This window comes from Columba livia, chromosome 1 (genome assembly GCF_036013475.1).
Source record: "Columba livia isolate bColLiv1 breed racing homer chromosome 1, bColLiv1.pat.W.v2, whole genome shotgun sequence".
In the NCBI taxonomy this organism is placed as follows: domain Eukaryota; kingdom Metazoa; phylum Chordata; class Aves; order Columbiformes; family Columbidae; genus Columba; species Columba livia.
Window position 1 is genome coordinate 45,124,407 of NC_088602.1, and position 18,511 is coordinate 45,142,917.

The window sequence follows — 18,511 nt, forward strand, 5'->3', positions numbered from 1 at the left end:
TTAATTTATTGTTATTATTGAATTCTTTATACAAATCCCTCTTAAGATTAATTTACATAAACTCTACCACTAATATTTTAACTACCTTCATAATCAAATTCTCAGATGTTAATCCAAAGTTTTCATGCTTTCTTCTTGCTTCAGCTTTTTATGTCTCTCTGAATCGATTATTCATAATAATCCCATTTAGCTGTCCACTACATTTATCCATTTGCTTCATCATTTCTTTCTTATCCTTTAATTTGCCTACTACTTTTTATCCTCCCATCTCATTAATAGGGTTTCATTAGAAACTCAGTCCTTTAGTTGCATAACTTTTCTTCTTGAAGTTGGTCCCTTCTTCTCATTTCAGTTTTAAGATTTCATGCACCTTTTAAGTTACAACTTTCTGATTACTCTCATATTGAGCACAGTATTCCTTCGCTCATGACCTCTGGCATATTGCTCATGTAAATTCTCCCCAGTGTTTAAAACTGTAGTGGTAACAAAAGCATCATCCTGTAATTCTTTGTACAATATAGTTAGGAATTACCCTAAACCATGTAATCCTTATAGCTCAGTTAACGACAATCAGAAATTGTGGAATAGAAAAGAAAGCGACTTTCCATAGCCCTTATCCACAGAGCCTTGGAAATTCGTGTCTGTTCTTGATGAATGAGCAGTTTTTATCCAGGTCATCCCAAATGGAAAGAAGTGGAAATGTAGCAGCCATGCAGAGATGTGACAGACAAAGCCTCTGATGAGAGTCCACAATTTAAAAAATGTCCCTTATTATTATTGGTCAGGCTTCTTGGAAGAAATTGCAAAATTCAAAGTAAAATCTATATTGTAAGATCTAAAGTACTATGCTCAATAACTGCCATATCATGTGCTGCACATACATGTTCAGTTGGTCAAATAAAACCAAGCACACACACAGTCACACTTTTTGAATTGTTGATAACCTGCCATTGATTGCTGTTGACTAAATAGACATTAGATACAAAATCTCTCAAAGTATGTTACTGAAGTGACAAAACATGGATACGGTCAGCTAAATGTACGTAAATGCCTCTGAACATTTTGGATTTAATGTGCTTGTCAATAAAGTACCACACATAAAGATTATTTTTCCAAACAAAATGGGTAAGTATATTTTCCCTCTGTTTATTAAAGGAAATACATTTTGTTCATTAAGATGATACCTTGATAGCATATACTGTTCCTGAACATGGCACCACAGCAGCCATTTCATGTATCACATCCAGATCATCAGTTCATCTTCAGTCTTAAAGGATTTAAACCTGCAAAATGGTAAGCAACCACAGTTCACAGTAATTTCTTCAGGAGCAGAGAGATCTCAGCATCTCACATGATCAGACTGTTAATTGCTAGTAATCATCCATCCCCTTAAGCTTTCTAGCCACAATTTTAATTGCAGAAAAAAATATTAAGTTATTAGAGGAGCTGTAGACTTGCCTTTACAATCCCATAATTTATGTGTAATTTCAATCACCCCGGACTGGAGTACTTTATGTCAATAATACGCCCCATAGCTGGAATTGCTTTTAATCCTATTGCTTTTCTAAGAATGCTGTCACTTAACTCTCTGGGGTTTCAAGGTTCACTACCGTATTTGCATTAGTCAAATTTCATCTTGCTCTCAAGCTCACCTTTTAGTAAGGTCTCAGATATAGACATTTTTACTTTAGAAAACATTTTATTAATTTACCCAGTCATAGTTGAAGACTCTAATTAATTAAGTTTCGGAAATATAATTGGAAGTTTTGGAAAGTAAGTCCAGTAGACTGTGCTTATTATCAAAGCTTTAAACTTCAGCTGCTAGAGAAATTCTGGTGCTTCCTCTATTAGGTGTGTAATAACATCACTACAGATAATGAAAATTGTATATGCTGGAGCCTGTATAGAGTTTAAAATGCAATGACAAAGGTCAGAGATATTTCAATAGCAAGAGACACTTTGTACACAGTAAAAATGACTAAATTAATCTGGCAGGGTTGGGTGGTTTGCTGGTTTGTTTTTTTTTTTCTTCTCAAATAGCACTAATCTTTTCTCATAGTAATGACAGATTATAATTTGTTCTGCCAATAAGAACCACTCAAAAACAGATTTAAGGGAACTGGAATGAGCAAAGTTCATAAGAGAATAATCCTTAGATAGAAATTTCATAAACATCTCTAGAACCTAAGGCGACCCACCACATTTTGTGTCTGTGTTCAGTATATCGTTATTCAATTTAATGTAGGACTGATTAAGAGAGGCAAGGCATTGAATTATTATGTTTCTCTTCAAAGAAGCATTTGATTGTAGAGCAGATACTTATTTTGTTATTCTTTAATGTAACAGTTGTCCCCCATCAGACTTTCTAGCACAGCACACTTTGAATCTGGTGAAAAACACTTTTTTGTTTAAAATTTAAGTTTTAATCTTGAGCCTGGTGTGCTTATGTGTGATCAGAGCATCTTTCTAGGTAAGAACGTGTGCAATAATTTTAAGGGATATAAGATCAGCTTACTAAAAATCCCTGTTGAGATAATATGGAGTTTGGTGGCTGCTAGCAGCTCAGGCCGGTTGCAAAGGTTGTTATCACAGGAGACAGAGCAACTTCTAGAACAAGAACTTCCACATTCCCAATTATTTCTGCTTTTATATGAAGGAGCCATTTACTTCCCTACTAGTCCCCAACCACTACAGTAACATACAAAGAAGAGAAAAAATAGAAGAAGAGAGCACTGCAGCTGCTGGAGTCCACTTCTCTCCCTGACAGTACCCACTACATCTATCTCATTTTGTGATTTGGAAGGGATCCCGGTCCCCCTCCAACACCCTGGCAATGGAAACTAAGACAGGATTTCTTGTCCTTGCCAAAGCTGAAAGGGATATCTTGATATTAGTCCACAAATACATTATTACAAAGGATGAACAACAGATTAGAAAGGTTAATATTTCTGCACTCTACTACAGAACTGCTAATAATACAGAATATAGATGCTTTGGAAAGCAAGAGTACTTTGACTTCAAAGGTCACAAATATCTGTTCCAAGAGGAAAAACACAAATATCATTGAGACTTCAACAGTGTCTCACTATTAAAAATGTTATTCTAAGTTCACACCTTTACTGTATGTTGGGTAAGAGAAGGTGCAGCTTACCAAGAACAGAGCACTTGTAGCCCCAACACAAGCCCAAGAACGGTGCCAGTGTAGCTGCCAAAAAAAGAACAGATGGGAACCCCTTAATCCTCTTTCTCATCGTCCTTGACTCTCTCCAAGGTAAATCGACATCTGTTGCCTTGACTCTGTCAACTGCCAAGCATCTCTCATCTTCCCACATTCCCAACTGTGAGAAGCAGCATTGCACATCACACCTGTGATTCATGTGAGACACGCGCTTATGTTCCTCTACTCATTTTAAATATAAACTTTAACACCCCTCTCAAGCTTCATGCCTGGCTGCAGCATCCAGTACTTGCTGGTTCAGAAACATCAGCAGGAAGGAAGCTGGTCTTGCTTTAATTTGGCCAAGCTCTCAGATGAGTTTGGTTTTGGTCTTGTTTATTTTTTAAAAATACCTGTAACCTGTTTAAGACACACTAGTGATGACATACTAGGCAAAAGAAAAATTCTTTGCAGCCTCCGTAGTACCAAGAACACCAAAACATTATTTTTGGGATTCAGAGGTAATTCACAGGGAAATGAAGCAACAGGGCCACTTTCAGTGGCAGAAAAGTATATCCCTAAGTGGGGCATAAAGATCCTGAAAACAAGGCTGCATAAAATAGGAAGAAGGATTTTAGAGTGGTTAAACTGCAGGAAAACCTCAGACAGACATGCAAATTACTTATTCTATGAACAAGATACAGATCTAGAAAAATATGAGAGATGTATAAATGGGGAAAAAAAAATGTAAAATGAGAATAGGCCCCAACAGAAGTGTAACGTGATACTATTTAAAGAACAAGTCATAATGCTTAGTGTAATTAACTACTGTTAGTATAATTAACTTACTGTATATTTGCAGTAGCTTAAAACAATGTATGGTATATGGTCTGTTATTAAAATACTAAGTCTTGTTTACATCACTTGAAATCTTTACACTCATCTTTTTAATAATTAACACAAGTTAGAGCATTTCTCTACAGTGTAGTAAGTAGGATGGAAGTTATGGAGACATGAAGATGCACAGTTCCAGATATAAGCTACACAAGGGAGAAGATGAAGTCCTTATCCCATTGTCAGACATGCATTGTAAGGATTCCTGTGTGTAGCAGTGCCACCTGGTGACCGGTGCTATGACAAATTCCTCTTAAAATACTATTTAGCACAGAAGCTTATTGTATGAAAAAATAGAATTTTCCTTCTGTTTTAATATGCATATTAAAGCTTACTGTTCCAAAGCTCAGCATGAGAAGAACAAATCTGACAGTAAAATCTCCAATTTAAAAATATAAATATTTACAAATTCACAAATTTTTTTTTTACAAATTTTATTTACAAATATAAATATTTGTAATGTGAACACTAACAGAGTATTTGGAAACTGTGGCACCTACAGACATGGAACAGAAACAGCTCTCAGGTTGGGGCAGCTAGACTGTAATTAGCCATAGGAAGAAAATGTAGTACAGGGAAGAGGAAATCCAAAAATGCTAAAATTAGCTTCCACGGAGAAGATCAGCAATCTCAGCTTCCTTTTTCAATGACACAGAATCATAAGTAATCATAGACATATCCCAGTAACTCAGTTCAAATGGTAGGTCCTTCCTCCACCTTCCTCTCAGAAAAGCCTTGGAAATGAGAGTCAGGAAGTCTTTCAAATGAGTCCAGACTGAGTGTAAAGAATGCTGAGGATCATCCCTCTAACACACATTTTTTCTCACACTGAAGCACCAAGAGCGGAACTGGATGGGTATTTATGGACAGTGCTGTACAGTAGAAACAAATATTTGGCCAAAATGGCACAGTGACAAGCAAATCCAGCTGTTCATGAAGTGACCCAGCCTCAGAAAGGGAGGACAGTGGCAGCACAGTGTGCAAGCCCAACCCAGGTCAAGGCACTCATTATTTCATGTACTATACATGTATGACTATTCTATACATAATTCAAACTTGGGAACTGAGCAAGAGCCCAGTAAGCTAGCAGCCCAACCAATGGGTGTATAACATTTAACTAAAAATTCATCTGGGAAACAACTGCTACCGTGATCAACTACAAGGTAGTGGATAGGATGGAGACTGCAGAATTTTAAGTCTCTGCCCCATTGCAGAAGTTCTTCAAAGATGGGGCATTTTTTGCTGCAGATAGATTAAATGACTCAGGAACTTGTGTGTGTTATTCTAGTACCCGCAAGGGCTAAACAGAAGAACCCTGCATGCCTCTGCAAAGGAGTGGAAATTACCCTCTCATTAGTCCCACAGTTAAGAGGGTAATAAAACATTCAAACACCAGAGGGAACAGGGCAAACAGGAAGAAACAACATTCTTCCACTCCCCCAGTTTATCAATGTACCTTTGTATTTAGTTGGTCCAAGCTAATGTATCTTAAGGTGTCCAAACATAGTGCAAAGGCTTGAAACAGGAAAGTAAAAAATAAAGAGGGACAGGTTCACATGAAAAAACGAAGTGACATACCTTTAAAACATGGTTAAAATACAGTATAATTTTGTGGAAGTAGGAATGGAGACATGCTCTTACTTTGGCAATGACTAGGCTAAAGTGTGCAGAAGCTAAGTATATAAAAAACTAGTGCGCAGATAGGACTACAGCCATTCTGTGGGCCTTTCCCCATTTTTCTACAAAACAGCTTTATGCAAATGGTCTGGTGTGTTTGAAACACGCAAAAAAAAAAATGTCATGTGATGACAGACAGTCATTGCCAGGAGATTCCTTCTTTATTCCTTCCTTTGGGTTTGTTTACCTTGCAAGACCATTTTTTCACACCCCTCTTCCTTCCTCTTGCTCTGTTCCAGGCAAATGTTGAAAATTGTTTACTTCTCTCCTAAATACAGTTAAGGAAAGAAAACCACTTGAATGCAATTTCCTGCAAAATCTCATTAATCTCATATGTCCTCTGTCTCTTCCTGGTTCAATAAAATGTTTTGTCTAGTGGTAAGTAATTCATACAAATATTCCTTGCAGCCTGCAGTTATCCCTCATCTCCTTGGTACCCCACCACAGAGACAGACCACATGTGCCTGAACTTCATCCTAATTTAATAAGGGAAGAAGTTTAGTCAGAGTCTACTCCTGAAGTTTACTAGTTATAGTTATTTACAAGACAGACCTTGATGCAGTAGGCTTAAAATAAAACACAGACATCTTTTTATCTTTGTTACCTATATGTTTAATGACTGTGGTGGACTTAAAAAATAGTTATACAATTTCTTATCAATCAAGAAGACATAGGAACACACAATGACTCCTGATTCTCTTTAAGTGATCTGGTTTCTGCACATATAGACAAAATTCAACAGCTTGTTTAAACATGTTAATAGTGCTACCCTACAAACTATTAGTTTGGTGTTTTTTTTTTCTAATAAAGTACTTAATTCTTCCATTACTCAGTATAGGAATTCTTACTGATAGTGATCAGGACACATCTCAGAAATTTGAGTACATAGCCAACTTTTAATCACATCTCCTAGATGTCCATAAACACCTCTGAAAATTCTCAGACAGTAAACTAGTATAGCACACGTGTCCAGGCATCTTCCAGCCAGAGTTACAACATGCTGGAGTTCTGAGAGATGTAAAAAAATATTCATTAATATTTCTAAAATTTTTGACTTGACAACATGTTAGACTTTTCAAAGGGTGCCAACTTTCTCCTCTTGGTGATGGACTAAGCAAAAATAGTAATTGAAAGTTTACTCATTACCTTCCAGCATCTACTAAATTGATTGTTTCTAGAAGTTAAGACATGATTAATTAAATCTGCTTTTCTATTCAGTTCCAATGAAGGCACAAATATTTCCAGATATGAAGAACTTAAGTGCACTAGAACAAACAGGAAGTATTTGTAAGGCTCCAGCTTTACTTAAAAACAAAAGTATTATTTTCCTGTAGCTGTTGCATTGATGTAAACCAATTCACTCGCTAGGCCAAAGCATGACAATTTTTTCCAGTTATAGGAGCCTTACACTCCAGCTTCTGCAAATTAAAAAAAAAAATCAGCTGCTCACACATCACTTTTCTACACAGAGAGAGGATATTTTGCACTGTGTTCAGCCCTACGCCCTTGCAGACAACAGGGAAAAGGCAAAGGAAGCCTGTTCCCAAGACTGTTTTGTGACATTCCACTGAGGGTCCCAGACAGGAGCAATCTGCTCTCTCCGCCCACAAACACCTTGTACTTCAGCAGCGCAAATGAAGTATCATCCAGCTCAATGGCCACAGCCCAAAACTTTTACTATTTCTTGTTAAAGCCAACACTGTTTTACTTGGGCTTCTAAGCAACTCCAAAGTACTATTTTTATGCACCATGCATAATGCCCAAATAGTGGGATGTATATCTCTATTAAAAGGGTTGCAGTATGCAGCATGCATGATGTGCTGCAGTTTATTTTAATGCATACAGCATAACCTGTACCCATGACTTTCTGCTACCTTCTACGGAAGTTAATAAAAAATTAAGTGGGTTAAAAAGGTAGATGTTCTCACTTCAGGGAGCCTGAAATCACTTGAAGATCTGTCCCAGCAAAACTGGTTCTTGCCTCTACCATTCTGAAGTCGTAAAGTTGCAGCATAAACTTCAGTCTGCTTAGCAGTTTGAATTCTCTCTCTCCAGATTTACTTGCTCTATTTCATCACCAGCACATCTTGAAATGCAACAGTATTGTATTTATGACATCCCACTGTATTTGCAATTTGTATTTTGTTTATGGAAAACTCAAGATACTAAAAAAATAGAAGGCATGCAAGCACACTGGATTTATCACTCCCCCTTTGGCAGTGCCCCCATTCTTCAGAATCAAAGTAAAATTTCTGCTGGTTAGGATATTGCCTGAGACTAAGCATATGCAACAGTCTAGTGGATTCCTGCAACACCATACAAAAAGCAAAAAAAAAAATCTTGCTGACTTTTAGTGTGGTCCCTTTTTTGATGTGCTTGGCTAACACTCCAGCTTGAATTTTCAAGTTTCCTCTTGACTTTTCTAGTTCAGGGCTTGGAGTGAGGCAGCTACATCAATATTCCAATTTAATTAGAAAGCAGACTGCCACATATTAAGAGTTGGATTAAATGCAAAGGCAAAAATATATTAAATGGTTTTGAATTAAATTCACCTTTTTCCCTTCATTTTAAATTAGTTTCTGGGCTTTATTTCAAAGAAGAAATTTTGGATCTGCAGAAAAGCTTAATGCATTAACTCAGTTTTCATAAGCCTAGGTGGAGAGAAATAAGTATTTGAAATAAAGAAGCTGTTTGGGCAAGTACATTCTCCAGTTATTAAAAGAAGACTGGAAGCGAGGTCTGCAAATACCTACAACTACTTGACATTGCTGTTCTTCAAGAATAATGCTATGCTTCTTATGTGTAACTTCATATACTCCTTAATATTGCCCTTGAGTCAATGCACACCTCAGTTTTACAGACAAAAGTGTTAACATGGGATTTATATTTCTCTCAGTATCTTCTCAGTGAAGATTTCCAGGTATCTTTCTGCACTCCAGAGTTAAACATGTAGTTTCTTACTCATTAATATTAGAAAGTCTACAGTGATGCTTCTCTGTACACATCATGATTTTTTTCTCTATCAGAATGAACAAAGCTGGACTCATTTTCCAAACACTGCAGAGTTGGCTTCAAGCATTCAGAAAGCAAAGAAATCTTCACAGCAATGCAAGGATGATGCTGACAAATACCTGTCAAAGACAAGGATACATACCTTGCTGAAAAATGGCACTTTATTCCCTGTGCAGAACGGAAAGTTTACTTGACCTAAGTCTGTCCAAAATTTCAGTGTAAATAAAAAGTTCTCTTCAAACTGTTTCAAGAACAGCTGCCATTTCCTTGAACTGTCTGAAGAAGTTCTAAAAAGCAAGAGTTAAGATAAATTTCAGTTGCTTAAAGAAAAGCTCAAACTGCAGTTCAAAGTATTAACAGCACAAAAATCACAATCCACGCCTCTCACATTCCCTCTTTCCTCCAGTTACAATTTGCAGCTTGAACTGAAAGTTTCTCCTTTTCTTTTTGTGGGTGGATTGGCATTTGGACACATTCGCTATTAAATCTAAACAAGCGATGCTTTATTTGTATTGGTTTGCCTATTAATAGAAGATGCTATGAAAGAAAAACACAAAGTAGCTCTCACACCACAACAAATAAAACACCAAAAAACCTTCTCATGCAAATGTCTCTATTCCCATTTGAAATAATCCAGGCTTCTCAAGTTTAGCATCCATTTCTTATAGTAGCTGAACAGCAAATTATAAAAATAGGTTTCAACCAAAATGAATCCTATTCTTCACAACACCTTAGCATTCAGAACATCCTTCTCAAAGTCCTGCCAGGACTTCATTTGTAACCTTGTGCAATATTCTGAGTGACATATTGGCCCTTTAAGCAGGAATGACAACAGAAGTGCCACATTTATGCAAAATTAAACCAACTTACATAAGTTTACAGATGAAGGAATAGCAATTAAGAGCCAGTGGTGACAAAGCAGACCAACCTCCATTCCCAATCATTAGACAAATGTTAAGCCTAACCCAAGTTTTAGATTTTGAGGCTGGGGAACAGTTCCACAGATTTTTAATATTTCATCAATTTTTAACAAGGTAAGAGTAATAACTAACAAGAAAGACCCAAAAGTCTTTATGTCTTCAGTTGTTGGCTTATTTATATGAGGATGTATCAATTACAACTAAATTAGCATTTTCAGATAAGTGATGTAGAACTAAATGCTACAAAATTAAGTATTTATCTTCAGTGCTTTAAGTAATTGTTTAATGCTTCATCTTTGAATGACTGTATTGGTAAATAAGCAACACAAACATATGCCTTGAGGTATACGGTTGGTCCTTCACAACAATGTCCCTTTGTTTTTAAGAGACTGAATCAAGTAACACTGATTACAGACCTTGAACTGTGGGATTGTCATTTCAAAAGATCTGTCTGTTATTTGTCCTGAAGGGTCTGCCACTTTTAGCGTCACTGTGACATAAGGATACTTCAGAGACCTGCAGGTGTCAGAGCTCATCGCAACTCCCAGTTTCCATTTAATATCTACAAACTGCAAAGAAGAATGTAATTGGAAACAGTGTTAAAGAGATCTAGCCTACCACAGCTGTTTCATTGGGTGCATGTTTTACAGACAATATAGGACATCTAGAGCTCGTAATCAAATGGGAAACGTACATGTTCAGATATTGTGAATACAAAAGTCATCTGCCCTTCATTCTAATAGTGAAAAAATAAGCAATTTAATAAGTTACTTCACTTAATCTGTTTTCATTATTCAAGTACTGTCAATAGTCAAGTACAGTCTATTTACAGTTCTACTAACTGAAGCTTGAACCACAGAGCTCACGTGGCTTGTAGACGATTCATGAATTGGTTTTTTGTTGTTTAGGGTTTTGTTTGTTTTTTGATTAGTTTTTTTTTTTTTTTAAGTTTCTAAATCAAGTGGAAACATGAGAAAAGCCTCAGAGAGTGACAAAGAATTTTATAATAGTAATAATGGGGGGAAAAAGGCATTTCCTAACTGTATTTTAGATAAATCGAAGTACATCACAAATACATTTCAGGCAGGTAAGTTATTTTTAACCATTTTAGAACTGTTGAACAAAGAAGCAAAGAGAGCCTTTAGACACTTACTATCAAGCCTCAGACAAAGATTTGTTTTTCCTAATTCTGCACTCAAACTGTTGTTAAGAAAAAAATCTTAACACACAAACTCAGTGATATTTTTTCAAAAAGGAAAAACCAGGAATGCTGAAAATTGACAGAAAGTATCTTTAAAAAAGTTAAACCTAGGGAAACAACAAATAAAACAATCAAGTGCTAGTGTTATCAACTCTAAAGAACAATTCAAATTACATTTAAAAACGTATTTACAAAAACAGCTAACACAATTATCTGCCACTCACCTCCCCTAATACCACTATGAACCACTGATTTTAAAGAGTTAGACACGCAACATTAACATCCAAACAATAACATCAGAAAGCTGTTCAGCATTTAGACAGCTTATACTGTATATGCTTTGTCTGGGTAGACATTTAACAACACTGATATAGGGAAGCTTTCAGCAGTCAAGATACCACCATGTGCTAGACAATACAACTTACATAACAAAGCACTGACATCTCTGAAAAAGTAATAGCTCAGCTGCACTTTGTCATTTAGTTACCTGCCCCACTGTGGCCATATTTCTTGCATCTTCTGACACACTAATGGATTTACCCTGCTCATTCCATACGTGACGAATAACTTGCACCGCATGTTTTGGCAGCGCGCTGACTGCATTGCCCAAGGTGGTGACAAGTTCTTCCGTAGAGAGGTTGTTTCTGGCTGCTGTGCTATAGGTATATCCAAAGAACACCACATCAGTTTAATTCTCCACAATTGAATAAAATTTTTCACTTCACCCCAAACAGGCATTTTTAAATTTCTGCTTTATGTGTCTATGTAATTTACAATAATAAGGTAGCCTGTGATTTTTTTTTCCAGAATATTTTACTAATCTGTATCCACATGCAAAAAACAACATGACTTTTCATGCATCTTAGTATGCAGAGACCAAGCTTTGCTGCACTTGCACAACACGCAACATTAAAACAAAATAATTGCAGCCTCGAAGTGCTGTTGCAACTGGAAAAAGGCATAATTCAGTGAAAGGTGTGTGCATAAAGCAGTTAAACAATATTATTACACAAAGCAGTTTAATTAAACATTTAGGAGAGGTAGTTTCAGTATCACCAAAAGGCAAGTAAGGACCTCTAGGTAATGGCATAATTGGTATTAAGATGAGTCAAATGATGCAATAAACCAACTGAAAAGGCAGCAAGTGTGGAGAAAAATTGCCACTTGATTTCCTCTACAAAACAGGTAAATAATTCCCACCCTAGGTTTGTTCATGCAGGTCTACTCCTCTTAAAGAAAAAGAGTTGGTCCTCCAAGTAGCATGGTCTAATATAATTTAAAGCTTCGTATTTTATAGAGGAAAAAGCAGTACGTTAAATTTCCACTGGTAAATTTTCCTTAGTCATATTAACATTACAAAACCTTTAGATACTAGATATTAAAAGGAAAAGCAAGATCTTGAAAATTGTATCTTTCTGAAGAGAGGAAATCTTACAGCAAACCAGCTAAAAATACTACCTGAAAACTCTATCTTTGTCACAGCAGAGTTCAACATTATGAAACTATGTGCCCTTCAAACAGACACAAAGACAGGTTTCTAATCTGTAAGAAACACGAAGTTTTTAGAACATCCTTTTTCCAGGCAGAGGCCTAGCTGACTTGGTTTCACTACAGAGCTTAACTTCCTCTTCTATTTTGCCAGTGAGTTCTAAAGCTTGCAGACAGGATTCTTAGAACAATTACTTTAGCTTTTTTAATTACAAAAAGTGAGCCTATATTAAACAACCACATTTTTTAAGAATGTAAACTAAATCCAGAAGTTTTTTGTATATTGAAAGTTACTAACTTTTGCCCTTTTCCCAAATCAGTTTAGTTTATACCCACTGCAATGTCATTTCTTAATACCACTATTAAGTAGGGATGGAGGGGAAAAAAAAACACCACAAAACACCAAAACACAAACACGAGGCAAAGTAAATTATTTTGTGCTTACCTAAAAAGAAGGGAAATAATGGTAGCTATTTTTGCCAGGTCACCAACATTAATCTCAACCCCAGATGTTTGAATTCTCTGGAAACAGAATGCTCAAACAATTACAAATAATAATAAACCATGCATTAATAAAAAAAGTGGTTTGTACCTGTATGCACAGACAAAAATTGCCTTGAGTAATCTATTATTTAGAGCATATACAGCTAATATCATTGCTTTTAAGTACTACTATCCAAACATACCTGACACAGTTCAGCTGTATTTACACCTGGGATCTTATGGTTCAGATGTTGAATTATTTGTTCACACTGTAAAGAAGTTTGAAAGTAAGTTCGAAAACGTTCTTCATACATATTTTAATATACAAGACAAAGCTAGTTTGAACACTTGGGAGACTACAAAAGAAAAAAGAAACTGGTTAATGCAAAAATAGACAACAGGAGGTTGCTTTAAGTGCAGAATAAAGTCATTGAAATGACTAGTTTTAAAGCTATATCAAATCCAGAAAAGCAAACTCAGTCATGACTTTCAGTTACTACCTCACTAGCTATTTGCACTTAACACACCACTTTCACACTAACTGAACAGTCATCCTGTTCAAGTGCACACTACGGTAAACAAGTTGAATGTTTTCTAGACAAGCTAGCTTCATATCTCCTTTAGATGAAAGGCAAAAATACATTTTTTAAAGTCTCCTGTGATAAAAACATAAATTTTAAAGCAACCCCATTACTCTTAGCAGGACTGGTCCATTTTCTGAGCCATGCAAATCTAAGCTACCACATACATAAGATTCCTTTTGCAAAAGACAAAAAACGGAAAAGGCCAAATATAAAGCTTTTCTGGAATCACAGAGTGCCAAAAGCTCTCCCACAGCCCATTTATTGCCCTACTTACCAGTTCTGCAAAAAAGTCTTGAGGTATTAAATTAATCTTATCTGCTACAATACCAACATCTGAAATAAAAAACACAAGCAACAGTGAGCAGAAGCAAATCCTTAAGGTGTTACAGTAATAAATCTAGTCTCTCTCTGAAGAATTCCTAAGTCATCACACATGCGTTTACCTTAAAAGCAAAGCTTTCTTTAAAAGAATGTCATGAATAGCAGTAACATAACCTGCTCAGCATCCCAAGTAAAGTCTAAGAGGCGCGACTCCATAAGGCCCCTCAGAGCCCCTGACTGACTCTATGCAGCTGCACAGTTTGACACCCCTAAATAACCCCCCGACCCGGCGGAGCAGCATCCGCACCGCGTCCCTCCGCGTACCGGGCAACCGCGCCTGCCCTCCGGTACCAGCACCACAGCACCGCTGCTCTCCCTACGGCTACACGGCTCCAGCCAGGCCGCCGCCCAGCGGCGAATCCCTCAGGCGACCCGCGGACACCCGGGAAGGCCCCACTAACCCACCACAAGCCTTCGCCAGGGCCCACCCCGAACAGCTCGCCCGGGACGAGGTGGCTCCGCAGGGCGGCCCGCCGGCTGAGCCCTTCGGAACAGGCAGCCCTCGCCTCCCACCCTGCGGGCCCGGGTGGGTCCCTCAGCGTCCCCGTCCCCGTCCCCCCACCCCGAGATCCCCTCGCTACCCCCTCACCCAGCGCCTCCAACGCCCGCACCATCCCAGGTGTGGCGGCCATAGCGCCACGCTCCCGCCGAGGCCCAACTTCCGCCACACAACGCTCCCCGCTCTTATTGGCTTCGGGCGATACTAGACCGAGGCAGGGCGAGCGGCCTCGTTCTTATTGGCTGCTTGGCAGGGAGCATGCGCTCTTCTTCCCAGGGAGGGCGGAGCTTCCTCGCCCGCGGGTCTGTGTCCTCTGACTCGTTTATGGCGCTTCGAGGCCAGTTGGGTGTGAGTCCCTCTCTGTTGTGGGAGGGTTTGTTTTGTTCTGGGCCCTCATTTCAAGAAGGACACGGAACTGCTGGAGAGAGTCCAACACAGAGACACAAAGATGACTAAGGGAGTGGAGCATCTCCCGTATGAGGAAAGGCTGAGGGGGCTGGGTCTGTTTAGCTTAGAGAAGACTAAGGGGTGGCCTCCTTCATGTTTACAAATATGTAAAGGGTGAGCGTCACAGGGACGGAGTCAGGCTCTTCTCAGTGATAACCAATGATAGGACAAGGGGCAATGGGTTCAAACTGGAACACAAGAGGTTCCATTTAAATTTGAGAAGAAATGTCTTCTCAGCGAGGGTGGCAGAGCACTGGAACAGGCTGCCCAGGGAGGTTGTGGAGTCTCCTTCTCTGGAGACATTCAAACATGCCTGGACACCTTCCTGTGTAACCTCACCTAGGTATTCCTGCTCCGGTGGGGGAATTGGACTAGATGGTCTTCGGATGTCCCTTCCAGTTCCCAATATTCTGTAATCCTATGATTCTTGAAGTAAATCGCTTCCTAAATAGATTCAAGTAAAACCAGGGCCATGTTTTAAGCTCCTTGTTGGGTCTGCAGGCAGCGTGTGGAAAGCATCACTTGCAGACAGTGTCTCAGGGCCTACCCGTCCCTGCCCCTGCAGGCCCCTGTGCTGGTGCTTGTGCCAGCAGTGGCTTGGGAAATGGCACTGGTGTGAGAATCGTGGGGGGAGGCTGTTGGAAATGGCAGTTTAGGTCACACCCAGTTTGCACAACAAGTTGTTTACTCAGTTGGGTTTGTTGTTAATTGGCATCAGGGTTTTCCTGGTGTTCTTTGTTACAGTTTTGGGTACATAAGTCTTGTGCTCTTCTGTGAGCCTGCAGCACATACGGTATATTGAACTTAGTACAGATACATGGAGTGACCGTACTCTGTAGAGGTGGGTTGTGGAATTGGCCTGTACACCTGCAACTAAATTGTGTGGTTCGTATATGATTTGTATAGATAAACTATGCTTTCAGTTTTATGGGAAAATAGCCTTTTTTTAAAAAAAAAAAAAAAGCCCCTTCTAGAATAAGCTTTGGTAAGTGTTTCATACTGAACCTAACTGAATTAAGTTTGGGGTGTGGCTGGAGCCCTAAACCAGCATTGATCCTTCACCTTTTAAAAATAGCAAATATTCTTGGATTTTTCTAGTGATCAATTTTAAATTTGCTTTTAGCTTTTTTCTTTTTTTTTCTTTTTTTTTTTTTTTTTTTGTATTGCAGTGTTACAATCTCAGTAGATCTAGTGTAAGACCGTGACAGAGTAGTAAACATAACTTATCAGGCAGTAGTGCTGGCTACTTTTAAATTATGTATTTTTGATAAATGTTGATGACAGGATTTAGAATACATTTCAGGAAAAGGCTAATTATTATGGAACATGGTGTGTGTTTATGAGCTTTATACATTTATGGTCTGTCTGATCTTGGCTTCTCCCTTTAAAAGTATGTAATTAAGTGTGCAAATGTTTTTGAGTAGTATGTATTTTTATGACCTCATGATTACCAAAACACTTGCAATATACGTAATGGTAATATCTGTCTCTTGTATCAAGGACTTGACTTAATAATCTCTTTGTTCTTATTTTAGGTAACTCTGTGATGTAATTTGTTATCTAGACAACTTTAGATATTATTTTCTATTACAATTTCATCAAGTCTCTTAGTAGTGCCTCCAGCAACATGACTAATATTTGTTATGTTACTTTCCATGCTTTGTCCAAGATGTGGAGATAGATGCGAAGTTGAATGTCCTGGTGGTTTCGTAATTACAGAATCATTTGCTGAAATTTGGAGATATTTGGCGGCTATTTTCATCAACATGTAAACATGTGTTTATTTCTTTGAATTTGGAACAGAATGTGGTGTACTATGTAATGATTTCAGCTTGTCTGCCCATCCACATAGTTAAAGGTATCTTCAGACAATTCTGTCTTCTGCAAGTCTGCTCTATGAAGCTTTTCGGGGCAGAGGAAGGTCAATGCACAGATCTGACAGTACAGGCCCATCTTTTAGCTAGATGAGGACTGGGAACTTAATATGGGGAGGCACTTGGTATAGAAACTAAAACAGAGAAATCTCATGAGCTACAATTAGACTGAATTGCTGAAGAGATATAGAATCACAGAGTGGTTGTGGTTGGAAGGGACCTCTGGAGATCATCTAGTCCAACCCACCTGCTAAAGCAGGGTCACCCAGAGTAGATCACACAGGAATGTGTCCAGGCAGGTTTTGAATGTCTCCAGAGAAGGAGACTCCACAGACTATCTGGGCAGCCTGTTCCAGTGCTCTGGAACCCTCAAAGTAGTTTCTCCTCATGTTCAGATGGAACCTCCTGTGCTTCAGTCTGTGCCCGTTGCCCCTCATCCTGTCATGGGACACCACTGAAAAGAGTCTGGTCCCAACCTCTTGACACCCACCCTTGAGATATTTATAAGCATTGATGAGATCTCTCAGCCTTCTCTTCTCCAGGCTGAACAGACCCAGCTCTCTCAGTCTCTCCTCATAAGATGCTTGTATGGGGATATAGTGGAAGATTTGGCGAGGAGGTTAGTTAAATGTAAATACGCTCAAGTGACTTGCACCTGTCTGTAGAAAAAGCACACACATCACACTAATTGTTTTACTGGCCTTGTGTGCTTGATGAGTAGAACCTCTGTGTTAGATAACATAGGCCTGTGAGAAACCCTAGGCACCTTATCACTATGTCTGAGATTCCTGCTTTGTTGTGAGAAAGAGCGGGAGGCTGCGCCTGCCTGAAGCCTTGAAATACAGGCGAGCTCAGCAGGCCCAGGGATCTTCCAGCAGGGCTGAACTGACCAGCACCTGTGTCCCCACTTGTGTCACCTCTGCCTGGGAGCTCAGGTGTGGCTTCGGAGATCCCCCAGTAGAGAGGTAACTAAAATAAAACTTGCTCTTTGCAATGCATTCGTGGCCTCTGGCTCTTGTGCGACATGCCTGCGTATGTGTACACAATGCTCCAGATCCCCAACCATCTTCGTAGCCCAGAACGCTACAGCATTGTTGATAGGTTAATGCAGAAGCTTCAGGCACAGGCATGTAGCATCACCGTAGTCCTGAGAAGTGATTACAGGGGGTAAAGGAAAATAAAACCATCAGTAGGTAATTTACTCCATAAATTTAACATTTACAGAATGGGGTGAAATTTGCATCAACACTCTCTAAAGAACTACACCAAGTCCTTCAAAAAGCTCTTCAGGGGAAATTATACTGTGAATTGGGTTTCTGCAGTGCCTGGGCCTCCAACTGTGTGGTATCCCCAACAGCCTGCCTTTATTGCCACCTTCCTTCATTTTTAGCTGATTTTAATTAACTTGAAAGAAGGCATAATGCTAAATCAGGTATGTATATATATAAAATATATATTACACCATGATATGTATATATTACACTCTGCTTGATCTTAGCCAGAAGGCCAAGAAGTAGCATGTTTATGCTCCTGAGATGCGAAGTCATGAGAAGACTCCCAGCGTTAGGGCAGAAATGCCATTTTCAATTGGTTTTAATGCATCTTACCATAATTGTCGGCAGGTCACACGGGGCTCTTACTACTCGTGTCTGCCTCTGGGCTTATGCGGACCTCGCTCCCAGCGCTGCTTTACGGTTCCGCCCCAATCCCTATGTCCTGTCTCGCCTGTCCCCCCTTTCCATGGGTGTGTTTTCACCGCCGGTGACCGGCTGTGACTCGGTTGAGCTACTGGAGACTGTTCCAGAGGTTGCCCAAGCGCTTAGCTCCTGCTTCCCGCCCACCCCCGGTTCCCGCCGGGGCGGGCGGCAGCGGGCTCCCGGGCGCCCCCTGGTGG

General features: G+C 39.1%; 1 protein-coding gene across 8 annotated transcripts; it reads right to left on the bottom strand.

The window, feature by feature from the left end:
• Positions 1–1,104: 1,104 nt before the first annotated feature.
• COMMD6 (COMM domain containing 6) lies at positions 1,105–18,498 on the bottom strand. Of its 8 annotated transcripts, XR_010471144.1 has the most exons (10): positions 14,387–14,538; positions 13,691–13,749; positions 13,036–13,101; positions 12,795–12,871; positions 11,349–11,517; positions 10,077–10,229; positions 8,883–9,027; positions 5,916–5,996; positions 3,152–3,205; positions 1,105–1,283 (listed from the first exon to the last, which is right to left on the bottom strand). XR_010471144.1 is itself a non-coding variant. In XM_065056031.1 (7 exons), exons 5-7 carry the CDS (start codon positions 11,364–11,366, stop codon positions 8,977–8,979), a joined length of 222 nt encoding a protein of 73 aa, XP_064912103.1. In that variant the 5' UTR covers positions 11,367–11,517; positions 12,795–12,871; positions 13,036–13,101; positions 13,691–13,749; positions 18,225–18,498; the 3' UTR covers positions 6,317–8,976. The 8 variants fall into 8 exon arrangements, 4 of the variants coding, with proteins under 4 accessions (XP_064912103.1, XP_064912075.1, XP_064912095.1 ...); XR_010471146.1 differs by lacking the exon at positions 5,916–5,996; XR_010471145.1 differs by lacking the exon at positions 3,152–3,205.
• Between the last annotated feature and the right edge of the window lie 13 nt (positions 18,499–18,511).

Excerpts from the sequence above, each read along its gene's own strand:
- COMMD6 (XM_065056003.1), bottom strand. The coding sequence starts at position 14,429 with ATGGCCGCCACACCTGGGATGGTGCGGGCGTTGGAGGCGCTGG. Across the intron at positions 12,872-13,035 it reads ATACAGCTGAACTGTGTCAG|AGAATTCAAACATCTGGGGT; the intron begins GTATGTTTGGAT and ends TTCTGTTTCCAG. Across the intron at positions 9,028-10,076 it reads TGACAATCCCACAGTTCAAG|AACTTCTTCAGACAGTTCAA; the intron begins GTCTGTAATCAG and ends CTTGCTTTTTAG.